The sequence below is a fragment of the Sturnus vulgaris genome, chromosome 12 (assembly GCF_052056855.1).
Source record: "Sturnus vulgaris isolate bStuVul1 chromosome 12, bStuVul1.hap1, whole genome shotgun sequence".
Taxonomy (NCBI): domain Eukaryota; kingdom Metazoa; phylum Chordata; class Aves; order Passeriformes; family Sturnidae; genus Sturnus; species Sturnus vulgaris.
In genome coordinates this window covers 21,573,971-21,589,583 of record NC_142254.1, presented here as the reverse complement: position 1 = coordinate 21,589,583, position 15,613 = coordinate 21,573,971, and the positions used below count along the sequence as shown (strand labels likewise).

Genomic DNA, 15,613 nt, shown 5'->3' with positions numbered 1-15,613 from the left:
GTAAAGAACATACTCACTTCAACAGTTTGCCAATCTGACTTGGCAAGTAGTGAAGTCCATTACAGGAAATATTAAGCTCTGTCAGAGTAGAGATCTCACACAGTGATACAGGAAACTCTCCCAGTCTATTATGAGACAAGTTCAGACTCTTCAACTGAGAAAACCTATTAGCAAGAACACTAGTTAATTCATAAACCTACATGTCTAAAAGCAAAAATACACAAACCAGTCATCAAGAATTTTTAAGTCTTTGTACACTGGTGATACAGGCAGCTAACTCATTACAAGAGTTTCTGCATGAATTTGGGTTTAAGTCATTGATATTTTTCTCGATGGTCATGCTGAAAGTCATCAAATACCATGGGTTTACTGCAGAAACTGATAACAACCTTCTATCCCGACCTGACAAGCTTCCTCCTAGTGACTGTTACTAAGATTAAGGTGACTAAAATGCTCAGTTCAAAAAATTCACTTTAAAAGAATTAACTAAAATAAGAGTCTACAATTATGCAGCTTGGGAAAAGAGGAGCTGAAAACATTCACTGGGACTATTCTGAGAATAAAACAGAACAGGGAAATCCCCTTTCCAAGCTGGGTGCAACAGAAAGCCAAGCCAAGCTGTAACAGGGAAAACTAGGAAAGTGCTTGCTTCATGCTGGGAAAGCCCAAGACCTGCACCCAGAGGTCCTTGAACAAGATTGCACAACTACAGTGCCCCTTGCTCAGCAGACTGCCCCAAGTGCAGACAGCCCCAGAGTCACTACAGTCCCACCAGTGTTGAGAAATGGTTACCTACTTCTAGCTCCTTCAATCACCATGCTAGGTCCAAAGGGAGAGAATGAGCTTAGTGTGGCTGAACCCTGGTACAGCAGGGTTCTCCTCCAAGAGTTCCTGCCTCCTTCTACAGAAAGCAAAAGTATTATTCCCCGAGTAATAGCCTCTTCATCCCAAACTGAAACCACCAGAAATTAATTCAGTGGGGAAATTAATATCTCACTTCTATGAGATAACTGCAAATTTAATGTACCAGAGAACTACTTCTTGGAAACACAGTTATTCATCTGCCTCACCTACCCAATTTTTCCCAGGAAAGTAGCTCTTACTTTGAAGCAAATGTTTCAATATAGGTAACAAAATCAAGGTTAATTAGCTTGAGGGAGAATATTATTTCTAGCTTGAGATGTCTTGAAATATAAGACTGAAAGGTTTTGGAGTTCTTTCCTTCTTTATAGTGACCTTTTTCAGATTCAAAAAGCTTGTAATGATCTGTGTAGGAACTATGCATAATATTTCTCCTTTTGGCTCTATAATCCTGGGAGGTGTTGCTCTTTTGAAAGAGGGAGCATAACTGAAACTTGGACATGGGTTGTTTGCTTTGAGCATCCCATCATATGAATAAGGGCACTTTTGTTTGCTGCAGCCACACACTCTCTTGTACCACAACTGAAAGCCAAAGGGAAAATGATGCTGTGTTGGTAAAAGTCTGTCTCAAAGGAAGGATAATGCAAAGACCAAACAATGATACAATAATCAGAAACCTGCACACAGAACTCCACCACAGTATTGGAAAAGAAAATAACAATGAGGATGAATCTAAAAATTTGAACTCTCTCATTAGCTGGTTCAACTTTAAGAGATTTAGGACAGGTCATGGCCCTCAAGGTTTGAAATCAGCAAATGCTTTCTCAGGAGTTCTGCAATGGCTTTTGCTACACCTGTTCTTAGCACCAAGCAGCATTTCTCTCTCCCTAACAGCGTGGTGAGAAGCTGCTCTGAGAGACACAGCATTAAACACAACAGCACAACTAATGTTTAGAATTCATCCCTCTGCAAAAATATCAAAGCAAGCACAAGAGGGGCATTAAAGTTTCCAAAAGCTGAAGGGAAACTGGTACATGACACGGGTTGGTCTGAGATTCCTCATGCAGACTTCAACACTCAGTGGAGAGGACACTACTCAAAAGCCTTTTGAGTTCTCCTTCTGTTCCTTTTTCTTTGCCTCAGTAAGCTCATGTAGTGATGTAGGACTGGAGTGGAATGGAAACGCAACTCTCATTCAAACTGTATAAATGAACCAGGTATTATAGGGGATAAAGATCCCAAAATCGATGGGGGTCCTCAGGTTTTGGTTTGTGCTCTCACAGGACATACTCAGACAGCAAAGAGGTATGGAAACACAGCAGTGAATCTTCCATGGGATGACCATCCTCTGGCAGCCTAAACTGCTGCTGCCCTGAAATATTCCCAGTTCAACACATCCTGTTCTGCCACCAAAGCATGCCAGCACAAATCTGTATCAACTAGCTGGCATGCTGACAAGAGATATGCAGATGTATACAGGTGTGTGCACACACACATATCAATGAAGACCCGATCTCAGTGTTTTTCAGACAAGGGAGATACTTGAAAGGCAGTGCAATACATAAAAAATAAGCTACGAAATGCAACAAAGCAGTTAGGGTTATTTAATGCCCTTTGCCTAACATTTTCCCTTTAGCTAATTTTTTTTCTCCATTATTATAGTTACAGGTAATTAGACTCCTAGAGATTAGAAGTTGCTCAGAGGAAGAGATCTGATCATTGTGAAAAATTCTCCTGTTGGGAATTGACAGCCTCGAGGCACTGAGAGCACCTACTGCAAGTGAGCAAGGGTCTTCTTGTGGTGCTGTAATCTTAGAAGCATCCTAAAAACCTCAGATAGGACATCTTTTCAAAAGGCAATGTGCAGCCTTATATGGGCTACCTAATGCTACCTGTTTATTCAAGACTGTGTGAAGGGAGAGCTTCTTTTATGGCTTTTGTCTTCTTGAGGATTTCAGCTTCATCAGACATAGCCACTGCCAGGAAAAGAGTTGAGTTTCTGACATGTCAGATTTCTTGTTGACTACATGCAAGGTCAAAAGAAATTTCAAGCCCTTTTGCTGATCCTATGAACCAAGGATACTGCATTTTAGAAAATAATGCTTTTCAAAATCATACAATGCATTTGAAGAGACAAGTAGAAAGCAAAATCTTAAATTATTTTAAGCAGCTTCTCCAGTAACAGAATCTATTACATTTCAGCATTAGAAAATGTTTAAAAAAGGTTAGAAAACCAGACTAGACTCTGGCTCTCAATGAAACTGCAAAGAATTCCCAAAAGTGAGCAATTTTTTTTTTTTTTCATTGTATTCTCTTATCGATACCTGGGCATCTCATTACTCTATAGGAAGAAAAATGAAATAGCACACTAGTATAGCACACTTTGTCTCTAGACCCCTAGAGACAAAGAAAGCAAAATCACACCCCTCCCCGCCCCACCCCACCTTGCAAAAAGAAACCCCCAACAAACCAAAATGACAAAAACAACCAAACCTCAAAATCACAACATCAAACCGAAACAAACAAACAACAAAAAAGCAGTTTTGCAAAGTTTCTCCAAATACATTTTCCTTAGGGTATAATGTGTTCCAAACAGAGCCATTGGACATTACTACAGGCTTCCTATCAGTTTTCAAAATTCACAGAGCAACTCCTTGAATTCTATTTAGCACGGCTGATATACATATTAACAGACTAATCTCTCCCTAGACTTTTATGATTTTGGGGAATTAATTTAAAAATATTTTTGTAAGACTCCTTCACTTACCTAAGATGACTACATCATGCTTCCATACCATCACACAACTGCTACTCTCTTAAAAGCAGATTCATCACAAGTTTCCAAAGCAAAGCTGGAGTCTCACAGGCCCTCTGCCAATTCCAAATACACATTAAGAACTTGCCAAAACAGGGTTTTTCAGACCTAAACTTCTTCCTACAAACACTTATTCACAATAGCAGCATTATGCTTTTCCTTGCTCTTTTATTTTACACCCCAAGCTGTTCTCTACTTAGCAAGCAGCCTAATATTACTATTGCATCTTGTCCATACAAATGGCATGTCACCCCACAAGGCTTATCTCAAATCAGAGTTAGCACAGAATCTGTGGAAGGGAGCTCACGAATACTATAAATTGTTGGAAGTTTATTCCTGCTTGTACTGCCCAGTTCTGCTTCCAACCCCCTCACTTGTTAGAGCTTTCTAAAGATCAAATTTTTTACCATCCCCAAGAGAACAGGCAATACTTCATTCCTGTATCCACATGTCAAGGACTCCAAATGTAGAAGAAAAATTATTCTTTGCAGACCTGCAAAGAGAGTCAAGACTCCCTGTTCCACTTGTTCTCATAAAATTGTGGCGTAAGTTGAGGTAGGTGATATCTTGACTGTAGAAGAGGTGCTCTGGTACTTCCTCAAGGCTGTAGCATGAAAGGTCAACCACACTAAATCGCATAGACACAATCTGAAAAGAAAGAGAAAAAGCTGCAGCTGTGCAACAAATCTTCTCTGGAAGTCTAATGGAAGGCCAAAGAATACAAGCAGTAAACAATTTGCAAGAGCACGGAAAGAACCAGGTAGAGTTCATGCAGGAAATGGGAGTCCATGAAGTACAAGCCTATGCCCTTTGCTACATCCCTGACAAGGATGCACAGCTAGATAGCAGCCAGGACTCACACAAAGCCCTGCTCTGTATGTGCACTGGGCACACTGCCTAAAGGGCTAGGCTGTAAGAGAGCCAATGGAATAGAGGAAAACAGATCTTTCACGAATCTCTACTGAGAAAGCATAATCTCCAAGTGCCTTCCAAAGGTGCAAGAAGCAACAGGAAGCAGTTGATTTTCCAGTTCAGTTCTTTGAGATTTACAGAACCTCTGTCTGGCCTAGCTGCTTCTTCTGTACTTTTAGAACTTCTTTCTTTTATTAGCTTGTTGAGGTATAAAATTTGAAACATAACTTCTTATAAAAAGGCTTCATAAATTATGGGTTTGCAACATTTTGCAAAGTCTCTGCAAATCTCAGGTCCTTTCATTAAGTATGTTTTGTTTTGAGGTCTTTGGTGCTTAAATTGACATTTTTGACCTGCTTTACCCTGAACTCATTTTGTATTTCATAATATTCTTGCTGAACTACGATCTCCCTGTAACTCAAACCTCAGGGCCGCCCTGTGAATGTCCAGGCCATATTTCAGGTACGTTCAATATTCAAATGCAATCTGTAGGTTTCTGCCACTGTAAATTCAGCCAGTCTCTGTGGTTTGCTTTAGGGACCTGTGACTAAGTTAGTCTCATAGGTGCAGCAGGGGTTAAAACAGCACAGAACCACTGCTCGACATTGTGGCACACGTAGAGAAAAAGAGAAGGGTAACAGAAAAATCTCTGCTGTCCAAAGCATGAAGGAAATAAAACTGGAAAGTGTCCTGGGTACTTTCTCCAGCATCCTAGCTTCATCTCTGACTGCAGAGCAAGCTTGCATCAGAATACCCTTCCTGTGCTGTACCCTGCACCCACCATCCAAAGCACACTGTCCCCAGGGCCTCACCGAGGATGCCTGCCGGTGCCAGCGCTGGCACTCTGCCAGCGTTCCAAAGGAAACGTGGTATGTCTGAGCTTGTGCTCCGGCAGATGTGAAAGCCAGGGTGTACTGCCGACGCTTCATCTCTTCCACCTGCAAAGGGAGAACTGACAACAACAGTCTGCCTATGCACCAGCAACTGCAACTGACCCTAAGTCTAGCGTGAGGTATTGCTTACCACCAGTAACATTGCATTTTGCTGGAAATACTGCCACAAATTCACTGAAGAAAAACACAGAAATCCTGCTTAACGTCTTTCTGCTGAAATGGATACAGGAAGCAATAATTTCCAGAGTGCCCATTCACAACATTGGCTACTGCTGTGAAAGCTGAACTAGTGTCTCTCTGTTTTATTAGCCTTCAGACCACTACCCAAGCAAAGCAGGTAGAAAGGGGTTGGGCACATTGATGCAGTAATCTGTTAAAAAAGCCTACATTAATCTCTTGTGGACAATTCCCATCACTACCATTTCTTCCTTCCCAGGCTACAGGGAGCTAACCAAAAAGGAGCCTTACCTTCCCTCCAATGAGAGGCAAGATGTGCATCTTCCCAGCATGGCTGTCCTTCAGTGAGGACACAATGAGGCACGTACCACAGAGAGTGACTGAGCGCTCTGCCCACTTGTGCAGCTGCGTCTTTCCTTTGCGTACGCTATAGACTCCAGAGAGCAGGACACGATCCAGCTGCTCCACCTGACATGGCTTTTCTGAAGAAAAACGGGACATTAGCATTCACTGTCTGTATGCTCTTCATTCTCATCTGTGAGTACAAATAACACAGATTTAACATGCAAAACCAGCTGTTGTAAAGAACAAGCAGACAGATTGCACTTGAATAAAAAGTGTGCAGAGGACAAGCAACATGCTCAGTCAGCGCAGGAGTGGCAGCTGAGCAGCACCATTTGTACCTCCCAGAACAATGTTAGAATGGTTGCCATGCAGTGTTTTTAATCCACAGGTAGTTACAGACTTTAGGAAATCACATGCTTGCCAAATATCCTTCATTCAAATGCAACAGAAAAGCAATTTTAAACTCTCATTGAGTCAGCTAAAGTCACAGAAACCACGAAATAAGCAGCTTCTACTGGACTTTCAAGGAAGGCCTGGAAAATCAGCTACAAAGGAAGTTCTTTCCCTGAAGATGATTTTCCTGGTTTTGCCTGAGATAGAATACATTTGCCTCCTGGCAGATGGTACAAGGCTGTGTTTTGGCTTCACTGTGAGAATAATTTTGTAAAATCATATTTTAAAAACTGCTGTTTTGGTTGGTGCTCAGCAGCACTCACCCAAGTGAAGGACTTTACAGTGTTCCATTCTCTGAAGCAAGCAGGTGCCCAAGAAACTGCAAGGGAGCATGGTTGGACCAGCTGGTCCAAACTAGCAAAGGGGATATCCCACACGATAGAACGTCATGCCCAGTATACAAACTGAAGGAACTGGGCCAGGAGGACTGAGCATTGCTAGAGGAAGGGCACTGGTGTGACGAGCAGTGTATCATGCATCACTTGTGTTTTGTTCCTCTTTGTTATTTCCCTTCTCATTACAATTATTATTATTTTACTTTATTTCAATTATTAAACTGTTTTCAGTTCACAGGTATCACCTTTCTCCCATTCTCCTTCCCATCCCATGGGGAAGCAGTGTGTGTGAACAGGTGAGTGGTGGCTTATTCAGCAGCTGGGGTTAAACCACAACAGTCCTTTTAGGTGTCAGACCTGGTGCACAAAGGGCAGAGACAGATCTGACCAGAGTGTGTTAAAACAAATTTGCTATAAGCATTTCTTGTATTGGTTTAACAGTAGCTGGCCACAATGTTGATTTGTTTGCTTGATTTTGTTGCACTTGTTCTCAAGGTTGCATTATGTAACACCTTATCTGCTGTAAACGCTGGGTTAAGGTTAGGTGCTGTATTTTGGAATCCGGTCTGTGTGCTCAGCACGGCCCTTACCTCTGTGCTCTGGTGCCATTTAGTGGAAAATAACAATAATGACACCATTTGCCTTTTCTCCTCAGAGAGCCCACATAGGGAGTGAACACTTCCCACATCATCCTTTTCTCCTCCAGGTTAATTACAACAGGATTTGGCAATTTTTAATATCCTTGGGATGTTGAAACCAGTGTGGTTTCCTATTGCTAGGCCCCATGAATGCAGTTCTGGTTTAGGAAGGAGCAACTATTTGCAGCTACTCCAACCCTGTGACAGGCCACTACGACTACTCAGACTGGATTGGAGTCAGACTGCTGCCAATTGCTGCCATACTGGACGGACTCAAGGTTAACCATTCAGCTTCTGCAGTTGGGGTTACAGAGGATTTGTACACAATACTCTAACTAAAAGAGATACTGGTAGCATGTCAAGGGCTTTGAGCTGCTTCAGAGCTGATTGGCACTGAGGTCCAGCTGCTCCTGGCACTCTACTTTGTCCCTACTATTATGGGACAAAAAGTGGTACCCTACTGCTAACTGCCACAGCAGCACTAATGTTCCAAGCATTACTACCCAGCTACACCAATTCTCCAGTTTCCCTCTGTGCTCCAAAACCATGACCCCTATCCTAGAGTGGGTAAGGGGCTGCCGTGGGAACAGTCAGGTGGCTGAAATACCTCTCCTATGGAGACAGGCTGAGAGCTGGGGTTGCTCAGCCTGGAGAAGGCTCTGGAAAGGCCTTCTTGCAGCTTTTCCATATATAAGGGCAGCTTGTAAGAAAGGCACAGAGAGGCGTTTTACAAAGGCCTATAGTGGCAAAACAATGGGCCATGTTTCTAAACTGAAAGAGGGCAAATTTACACTGGACATAAGGAAGAAATGTTTTTATGGGGAGGGTGGGGAGGCCCTGGCACAGGTTGCCCAGAGAAGCTGTGGCTGCTCCATCTCTGGAAGTGGTCAAGGCCAGGCTGGGTGGCGCTTGGAGAAATCTGGTCCACCCCTGTGGAAGGTGTCCCTGCCCATGATAGGAGGGAGGAACTAGATGATCTTTAAGGCTCCTTCCAACCCAAATCAGTCTGTGATGCCATTACTCTAAGTAAAGTTTCTCTGGGTAAAATCTATTGTTTCCTCCCTTATGTTCTCAGCTGCAGGCTTTGCAAAAGAATGGTATCATCCTCCATAGCATTCCTTCTAATTCCTCCCCTACCTTTGAGAATCACTTTGTCAGCATTTGCTTGTACTTCCTTAAAACAGGTCTCCTGAACACTCTTCAACCTTATACTTCTTCCTTCACAGCCACCTCCTAAGCAGACCAGCTACCCATGCTGACTGAAACGACTCAATTACATTTTCTGTTTACTTGGTTTCATGAAGTTGAGTTGCAGTTCATGAATCCTCAGCAGTTCCTGCTTGACATACCCAAGCTTTCATTTTTTCCTCAAAAGTTCTCCATACCTCTATCCTTGATGCCTCTACTCCCTCCAGCTGAAGTAACTTCTGACCCCTCTTCCTTGCCCCATAAATCCAGACTACACGTCACACTTCTTTCCATATGTTATGCTCTGTGTTTTGCATATATATATATATATATATATATATATATATATATATACAGGGTATATAGTGTATATACACTGTTTTTCCTGTTCTTACACACAGCTTTCAGACAGAAGGGGGTTGTCTCAGGCAGCAGGGTGAAGAAGCTGGTTTCTTATAAATGCATTTTTTTGATACTGAATAACCAAAAGATGGCTAGCAGCCTAGCTTGGCTGCCCAGATCCACAGTACAAGAACAATTTTCCATTAAAAGCACTTTTTTTTTTCTGAAATGCCAAAAATACACAGGTGACGTACTTACAAGTAAGGAAATAATTTCCTTATTATCTTTCCTCATCCTCGTTTATTTTATATTTCCTCTTCAGTGAATTCCCTTTCTGACTGCTAGCAACATACTCCCATGCCTGTTATCTGTGGCTCCCTGTGTCTGCTGTGTCCTGCCCAAATCAATTCAAAGCCCATACTCCCAAGTCTCACTTCTGCAATCCAGTGCCCCAGGTTTCTGATGGCAGCCTGCATTACTATTAACCAGCTGGCACCTTCACTCTTCACTCCTTAAAGGCTGTGGAGGTATTTGACCAGGAGCTACCTTGTCCAAATCCACAAACTTTTTGTAAATACGATCTTCATGCACATCTAAGTGGAACTGCCATGTTTCTGATCCCAGTGGGAGCTCTAAGTCACCAGTTGCAATATTTGCAGCTAAAGACAAGAGAGCCATCTTGTGCCTTCCTGTGGACCTGTCTTTTCTCAAGTCATAGACAGGATCAAGAAAACTATAGAAGTGTGATTTTTTTTTTTCCTATTAATCCTGAAAATGTTTTATTTTAAGAAATGCTTACTGGTACTGCAGGTGCTTGATGTAGCCCTCTATAAACCCAACAGGCTGATGACTCAGGCTCCAGCTCATAGTTACAGCTGCAGGAACAGTGACAGTGTGCACACACAATTTCTTACCACTGTAAAAGCGAATCATACAGCTGAGATCAGAGTTTGCTGCCTCTTCCTGCATTCTGAGAGGATCATCAAAACCCAACCCAGCCAAGTAGTCATACACAATCTGAAGGGGTTTTTCTGTGGGCTCCAGCCTCCTGTCAAAACATACAAGAAAGAAGTTTGAGAATGCAAAATAAGAATAAACAACTCTCAGTACAGTGAGGAAGCAGTGACACACTGTCTGTTCTGCTCCCCTGAAAAGGTCTGGCAAGCACAGACTCTTGGGTCTCTGCTCCCTGCTTGACAAGCAGCACTTAAGAACTGCAGCACTTGGGAATTACACTGCAGAAACACAGAGAAATAGCAATTGGCATAAGCCACACAATTCATGGTAAGTATTTCTATTCATGATTTAAGGAGCACCAGGAGACAACACAAAATCAGAAATGCTGCACAAAAAAGCAGATGCCAAGTAATTAAAAAGCCCTATGCACAGTGTCTCAAAAATATAAAAGAACTCTTAAATTTTTCTTCCAAATGCAGCTTGGAGCAAAGCATTTGAAGAATCATCATGAAGAATTACTTCAAAAGAAAAAACAAAAACAAAACGAAACAAAAAAAACCCCAAAAAACCCACCAAAAACAAGCAAACAAACTTCCTACTCTCTTCAGGTCACATCAGTGGCTAGATTCTTAGGCTTTGGCAAGTTAACTCAATCAGTACATTTAAAAGATGTTTTAGAACTATGGCAGAACACAGGAAGGATTCAGTGGCTAGCTTGAATAAACAGCAATAAGAGAAAGTTCTTGTGAAACATCAGATTTCGTATGTTCAGAATGGAAAATAGGTTTTCTGATCCTCACTTCTCACTTTCTCCAGAGACCCTGAATTGTGATGTTCTTCAATAAAAAAAACAGTTGAAATGAAGGATTTAAGCCCATTTTAGGGCTGTCTGTGAAGGTTTACAAGCTCACAGTCAAGTACATCAACAAATGCGTAGCTGAGGTTTATCTTATCACTTAATATTTTTTGCTGTAGAAACAGATACCAGTGAACACAACACCAAACTTTCCAGAGCTCTATGAGGTAATCTTGGAAATGACAAACCTGTGTACTGTCTCCTATAACAGGCAATCTATTAGAAACTACAATGAATAAATAACAGCCCTAAACGATGCTGACTTCCAATACAGTACACCTGAGGGATTTTCTACCCTTCTGCACAGAATCCAAGAATATGAGAGATTTGACTGGATCTCCAACTATGTTGCCCAAGTTTCCCTTGGCTACCTCTAGACTCCTATTCTCCTGCTATTAAAGCCATATGCTTGCCAGGAAACAGCCTTTCCAGCACATGACCAAGGGCTCAGGAATGTTAAACACTTGAGTGCCACTCACAAAAAGAGCATATCAAGTAGTCTGCACCTAGATTTCCCAAAGGAAAAACAAACAAACACTCAAACTTTACTATTTGGTTGCTGAATGGGTTGAGGCTTTTTTGAGTACACACTGAACTACTTATCTGTGCATCAGAACTCAGGAAGAACAGTAATGAAGGAGAGGGATAATTTGTGTCATATGAAAAGCACGTAAGCCACAGTTGTACAGATTGCTCAATGCTCTCTAAGGTACAGTGCTGTGCCTTATCCTCCTGGAAAAGCTGGATACTCTATCATACCATACTCACCCCTCTGGAGATGAGATCTGCTTTTTTCTTTTTTTTATTCTTCTCATCTTATACTTCTGCAAGAATTAATGCTTCAGGGTTTCAAAATGCTAGTTTGAAAAACCTCTTAATCTTCTTTCTTGTCCACATAAATCAATTTGATTTGCTCTTTGAAGACATCAAATGCAAGGCCTTTGGTTTTGTTTCTTTTCTATGAAAGCCATGTACAAAAGGAACATTGGAGGCAGTATCTATTCACACCCAAGCCTCTACAGATGTACCTTTAGTGCCACAGCACCGTTCCTATCTGAAAACCAATCCCATGAATAGCCCATTCTATTGCACCGGTTAGGTTTGCTGGTTAGTGGCTGCAGGACAAAAGCCTTCCCAAAAAGTGAAAGCTGTTTGTAAAACATCACAGGTTGTTCAAACCTCACTACCTGGCAAGAGAATTTTGAGTTTACAGAAACAGCTACACCCAAAAAGTCACAGGAGGCAGTGACTGGCCACTCTGCAGAGGAAGTGGAGCTCAGGGTTAGGTGTTTCAGTCATGAAGACACGGTGGAAAGGGTGTCTGACTGCCTTCTGGCACTTTGCTGTGTTCTGGACCTGTGACCAAGGAACACTGGGACAGAGCGAGGTGTGTGACTAACAACACTCACAGGGTCTAAATAAAGCCAGCAGCAAACCAGCACATGGCGTGTCCCATGCTCACACTGAGAGGAAGCAGATCCGAGTGCTCTTGGAGACACTCTGGAGGCTTGGACAAATGGATTACTGGTCAAGTTCTCATCAAGAGCCACGTGATTCACTAACAAAACCCTGGACAGGCCAGCAAAAGGAAAATCAAAACCTGTACATGGAACGGCAGTTTCCATGTGGAATTTCTTCACTAACTTGGTCAAGTCCAACAAATTCCAGAAGTAATGGTTAAAATGCAGTAGAAAATACACTTTCCTTTCAAGTGAAAGGAAACACAGTGTGAAACCCAAACTGGCATGAGATCACATTAGAACTACACAAACTCATCCTGTAGCAGCACAGTGAGCTCTGAAGGCTGTCACAAACAGCCCATGACATCCTCAGCAGTGTCACACAGCAGGGACTCAAGACTTCCTCTGCTCACAGCAGCTCCCCCGAGCGCAGGTGCAAAGGCTTAAGGGGACAGAAAAACCAACAAGAAGGAGCAACAGTTTCAGTTTCATCCTGTTGCAACTGTAGCTCCCCATAAGTATGGGGGGTCAAGTTTTCAAATCTTTGAAGTTTACATTTTTGTTGTGAGAGGTATCCAGACCGAAGAAGGTATCAGTGCAATTCTTGTTTAACTCTTCCCTGTACAAGAAGATATAATTGCTGGATATGAAGGGATATAAGCATAAAGAGAGATTCTGGCTAGGAAAAAACTAAAGATCCTCGAGGTGCATTGTGGAGAAGAAAAAGTTCTTACAGAATCTGACTTGAATTCACAGAATTGAAAAGAGAACTGAATGATCCTAAGGACTAATGAATATTTAGACTGAATACATTGCTGTTCTTCCATACAACTTTCAGTCTTCCAAGTCAGGTGCCAAATCAACATCTGCATACTCTGGAAAGAAAGTTACTGGGTGACTTATATTAAAAGGTTGAAGAATTCAGAAGCCATCTGGCAGATGCATGTACTAATGGTAAGATGGGATCAGATATTTAACAAAGTAATTTGTATTGTGAACATGCTATTAAAGTAATTGGAAAAGTTTGTTCAAGGAAGGAATTATCTCAACAGGGCATGAGGATAATCTTGAGCACTCTGTCACCTTCCCCTGGACATGTGAGTAGCTACCATTCAGGCTTGCTTCCTGCTAACCACAGGTGTTACTGAAGCAATACTGGTAACTCCCATTTCCCCACCCAGAACAACTCCAGTGGGAAGGAATTCAAGGGTCTCTTCTGTGACAAACACACTCTGAGAATTACAAGGAACAGACACATCATAACCAAGAACTCTTCACAAAATTTATGACAAATCTTGACCAAGTCCTAGACATATCAAGAGGCAAAAGAGTGGGAAGTAAAAATTTACAGCTCAGTACCTGCTTCCAAAAGACTGGCAGCAGATCCAGTTTGCTAATCCAGTGCAAAATCTGCCACAAATCAAAGACAGACACACCTAACTAGCATGAGAAAAAAGAGATTGAAAAGAATTCAAATGCAAAAGCCACTTCAAAGGCTAAATAAAGTCAAAATGTATTTCTCTGAACACATCTATAAGCTTTGCCCAAGCTTTTTCAGATCTGTGCTAACGGGTCAGCTCTTCCTTAAAAATGCTGGAAAATCTGTTTGCTATTAGGGTCCAAAACACGCCAACTTTACAAATTTTTCAAGCAATAGAGGTTTTCAGCTGTCTCAGTGGCTATGTTCAAGTGTCCATCTGTTCTCGTACAGCATTTCTAACTAATCCATCCCTAATTCCTACAACTCTGACCAAGGCAAGCAAATGGTTCTAAACAACCTTTTCCAACAGTCAATCCTGCTCTCTCTGCATCTCCCACCACTAGCATTCCCACTTCATTACAGAGCAAACACACACCACAGTTTTAAAATTTGCACATATGCAACCTGTAACCTTCATTTCACTATCAAAAATCAGCTACTAGCTCTGTTCACAATGCACTGTATCTACTGCTTAGCCTTTAGGTAAGAAGACCCCAGCAATTATTTGCCCCTAAGAACAGGAATGACAATTTTATTACTGAATCTTAAGCCGAGACAAATGCAAAGTTTAAATCCCAACAAACTCAATGGGAGCTTCTAAACCTAGAGGAGTCTGTAACATACTCTCAGCATAAAGTTCACGCACATTAAACCCTGAGCCATCTATTTGCAGCCTAAATTGACTTCAGGAATAAAAAATAGCATCTGATGCTTAAGCTTTCTTTATATAACCCTTACAACAATTTCTGTCTGCCTTTAATTATTTAGCTGGCCACTCTTCTCAGCAAAAAAAATTACAAGCACGTAAATATTACGTGGCATAATTGCGAAAGCACCTTACTTATTTTGCTGACTCAAAATAACTGTTTACAGCCTCTTAAATATATCAGGTTGTCCAAATGCTAAAACCCCATAACGTAGAAGATACCAAAAGAATGCATGAACAGGTGCCTCTACCCAGAAAATGAGGACATATTTCTGACTGGAGCAACAGTCAAACCCTCCCTGTTAAAACACATAACTATGAGGTGTATAACCCCTATTTCACCACTATCTAATTCTTATGAGGTGTATAACCCCTATTTCACCACTATCTAATTCTTATGAGGTGTATAACCCCTATTTCACCACTATCTAATTCTTATGAAGTGCATGACTCAAGGCTGTACCTGACTGCCAGCTCCTACCTGTGCCTGTTCCTTACCTGTCCTGCCAACAGGCATAGGCACACGGTGAACAGAGCCTCGCAAACCTCTACTAAACATTTTTCAGTCAGGTTTATCCTTTCTCGGCCCTCACCTGACCAGGTCTCCATGAAGCTGCAAAAAGAGGTTTTTCCTCCCTTCTCTGTCACAGATCTCCGAGGCTTGGGTGTCCACTGTGCAGAGGACCAGGCGCAAATCCGAAGGAGCCGCAGCTGCTGAGTCTCTTCCATAAACATACACGCAGCCTCGACCGACGTCCCCTTTCAGCCAGGTCCTCTCACGGGAACCAACACGGCTCCTGCTCTGGCAGCTCCTGCTCCCGGCGCGCTTCGCGTTCCTCTGCAAGGCAGCCCAGAGCCGAGCGTCAGCCCCGGAGCCCGGCAACGGCCCCGCCTGCGAGCCGGCCCCGCACCGGCAGCAGCCACCGCCACGGGAAAGACCAAGGTCGCGGCGGGCAAGCGCCCCGGCGTCCCGCAGCCGACTGCCCCCCACCCCACCGAGCCGCCTAGAGCGGCGGAGGCCTCGGTCCACTCCTCACCTTCAGCACCCGGATGCCGCCGCGGGGTCCGGTCCGGCCCCCTCGTGCGCCGCCCGGAGCCGCCGCCTCGTCCTCCTCGGCCTCCTGCGCCTCTCTGGGCCTGGGCCCGGGCCCCGGCCCGGCCTCCCCCATCGCCGGCCGGACCGACAGCCCGGGGC

The 15,613-nt window shown here is 42.9% G+C and overlaps 1 protein-coding gene across 2 annotated transcripts in view; it reads right to left on the bottom strand.

Moving 5' to 3' along the window:
* PHLPP2 (PH domain and leucine rich repeat protein phosphatase 2) overlaps positions 1 to 15,613 on the bottom strand; it is a 31,385-nt gene extending 15,772 nt beyond the window's left edge. The window contains exons 1-7 of one of the 2 annotated variants that reach the window (XM_014889518.2): positions 15,456 to 15,613; positions 15,012 to 15,256; positions 9,874 to 10,007; positions 5,950 to 6,140; positions 5,401 to 5,526; positions 4,170 to 4,324; positions 18 to 164 (exon numbers count right to left, since the gene is read on the bottom strand). In XM_014889518.2, coding sequence (XP_014745004.1) covers positions 18 to 164; positions 4,170 to 4,324; positions 5,401 to 5,526; positions 5,950 to 6,140; positions 9,874 to 10,007; positions 15,012 to 15,256; positions 15,456 to 15,587 — 1,130 coding nt within the window. In that variant the 5' untranslated portion in view covers positions 15,588 to 15,613. Of the gene's footprint in view, positions 1 to 17; positions 165 to 4,169; positions 4,325 to 5,400; positions 5,541 to 5,611; positions 5,906 to 5,949; positions 6,141 to 9,873; positions 10,008 to 15,011; positions 15,257 to 15,455 lie in introns of those variants that run through there. The other variant, XM_088172184.1, reaches the window with a different exon arrangement.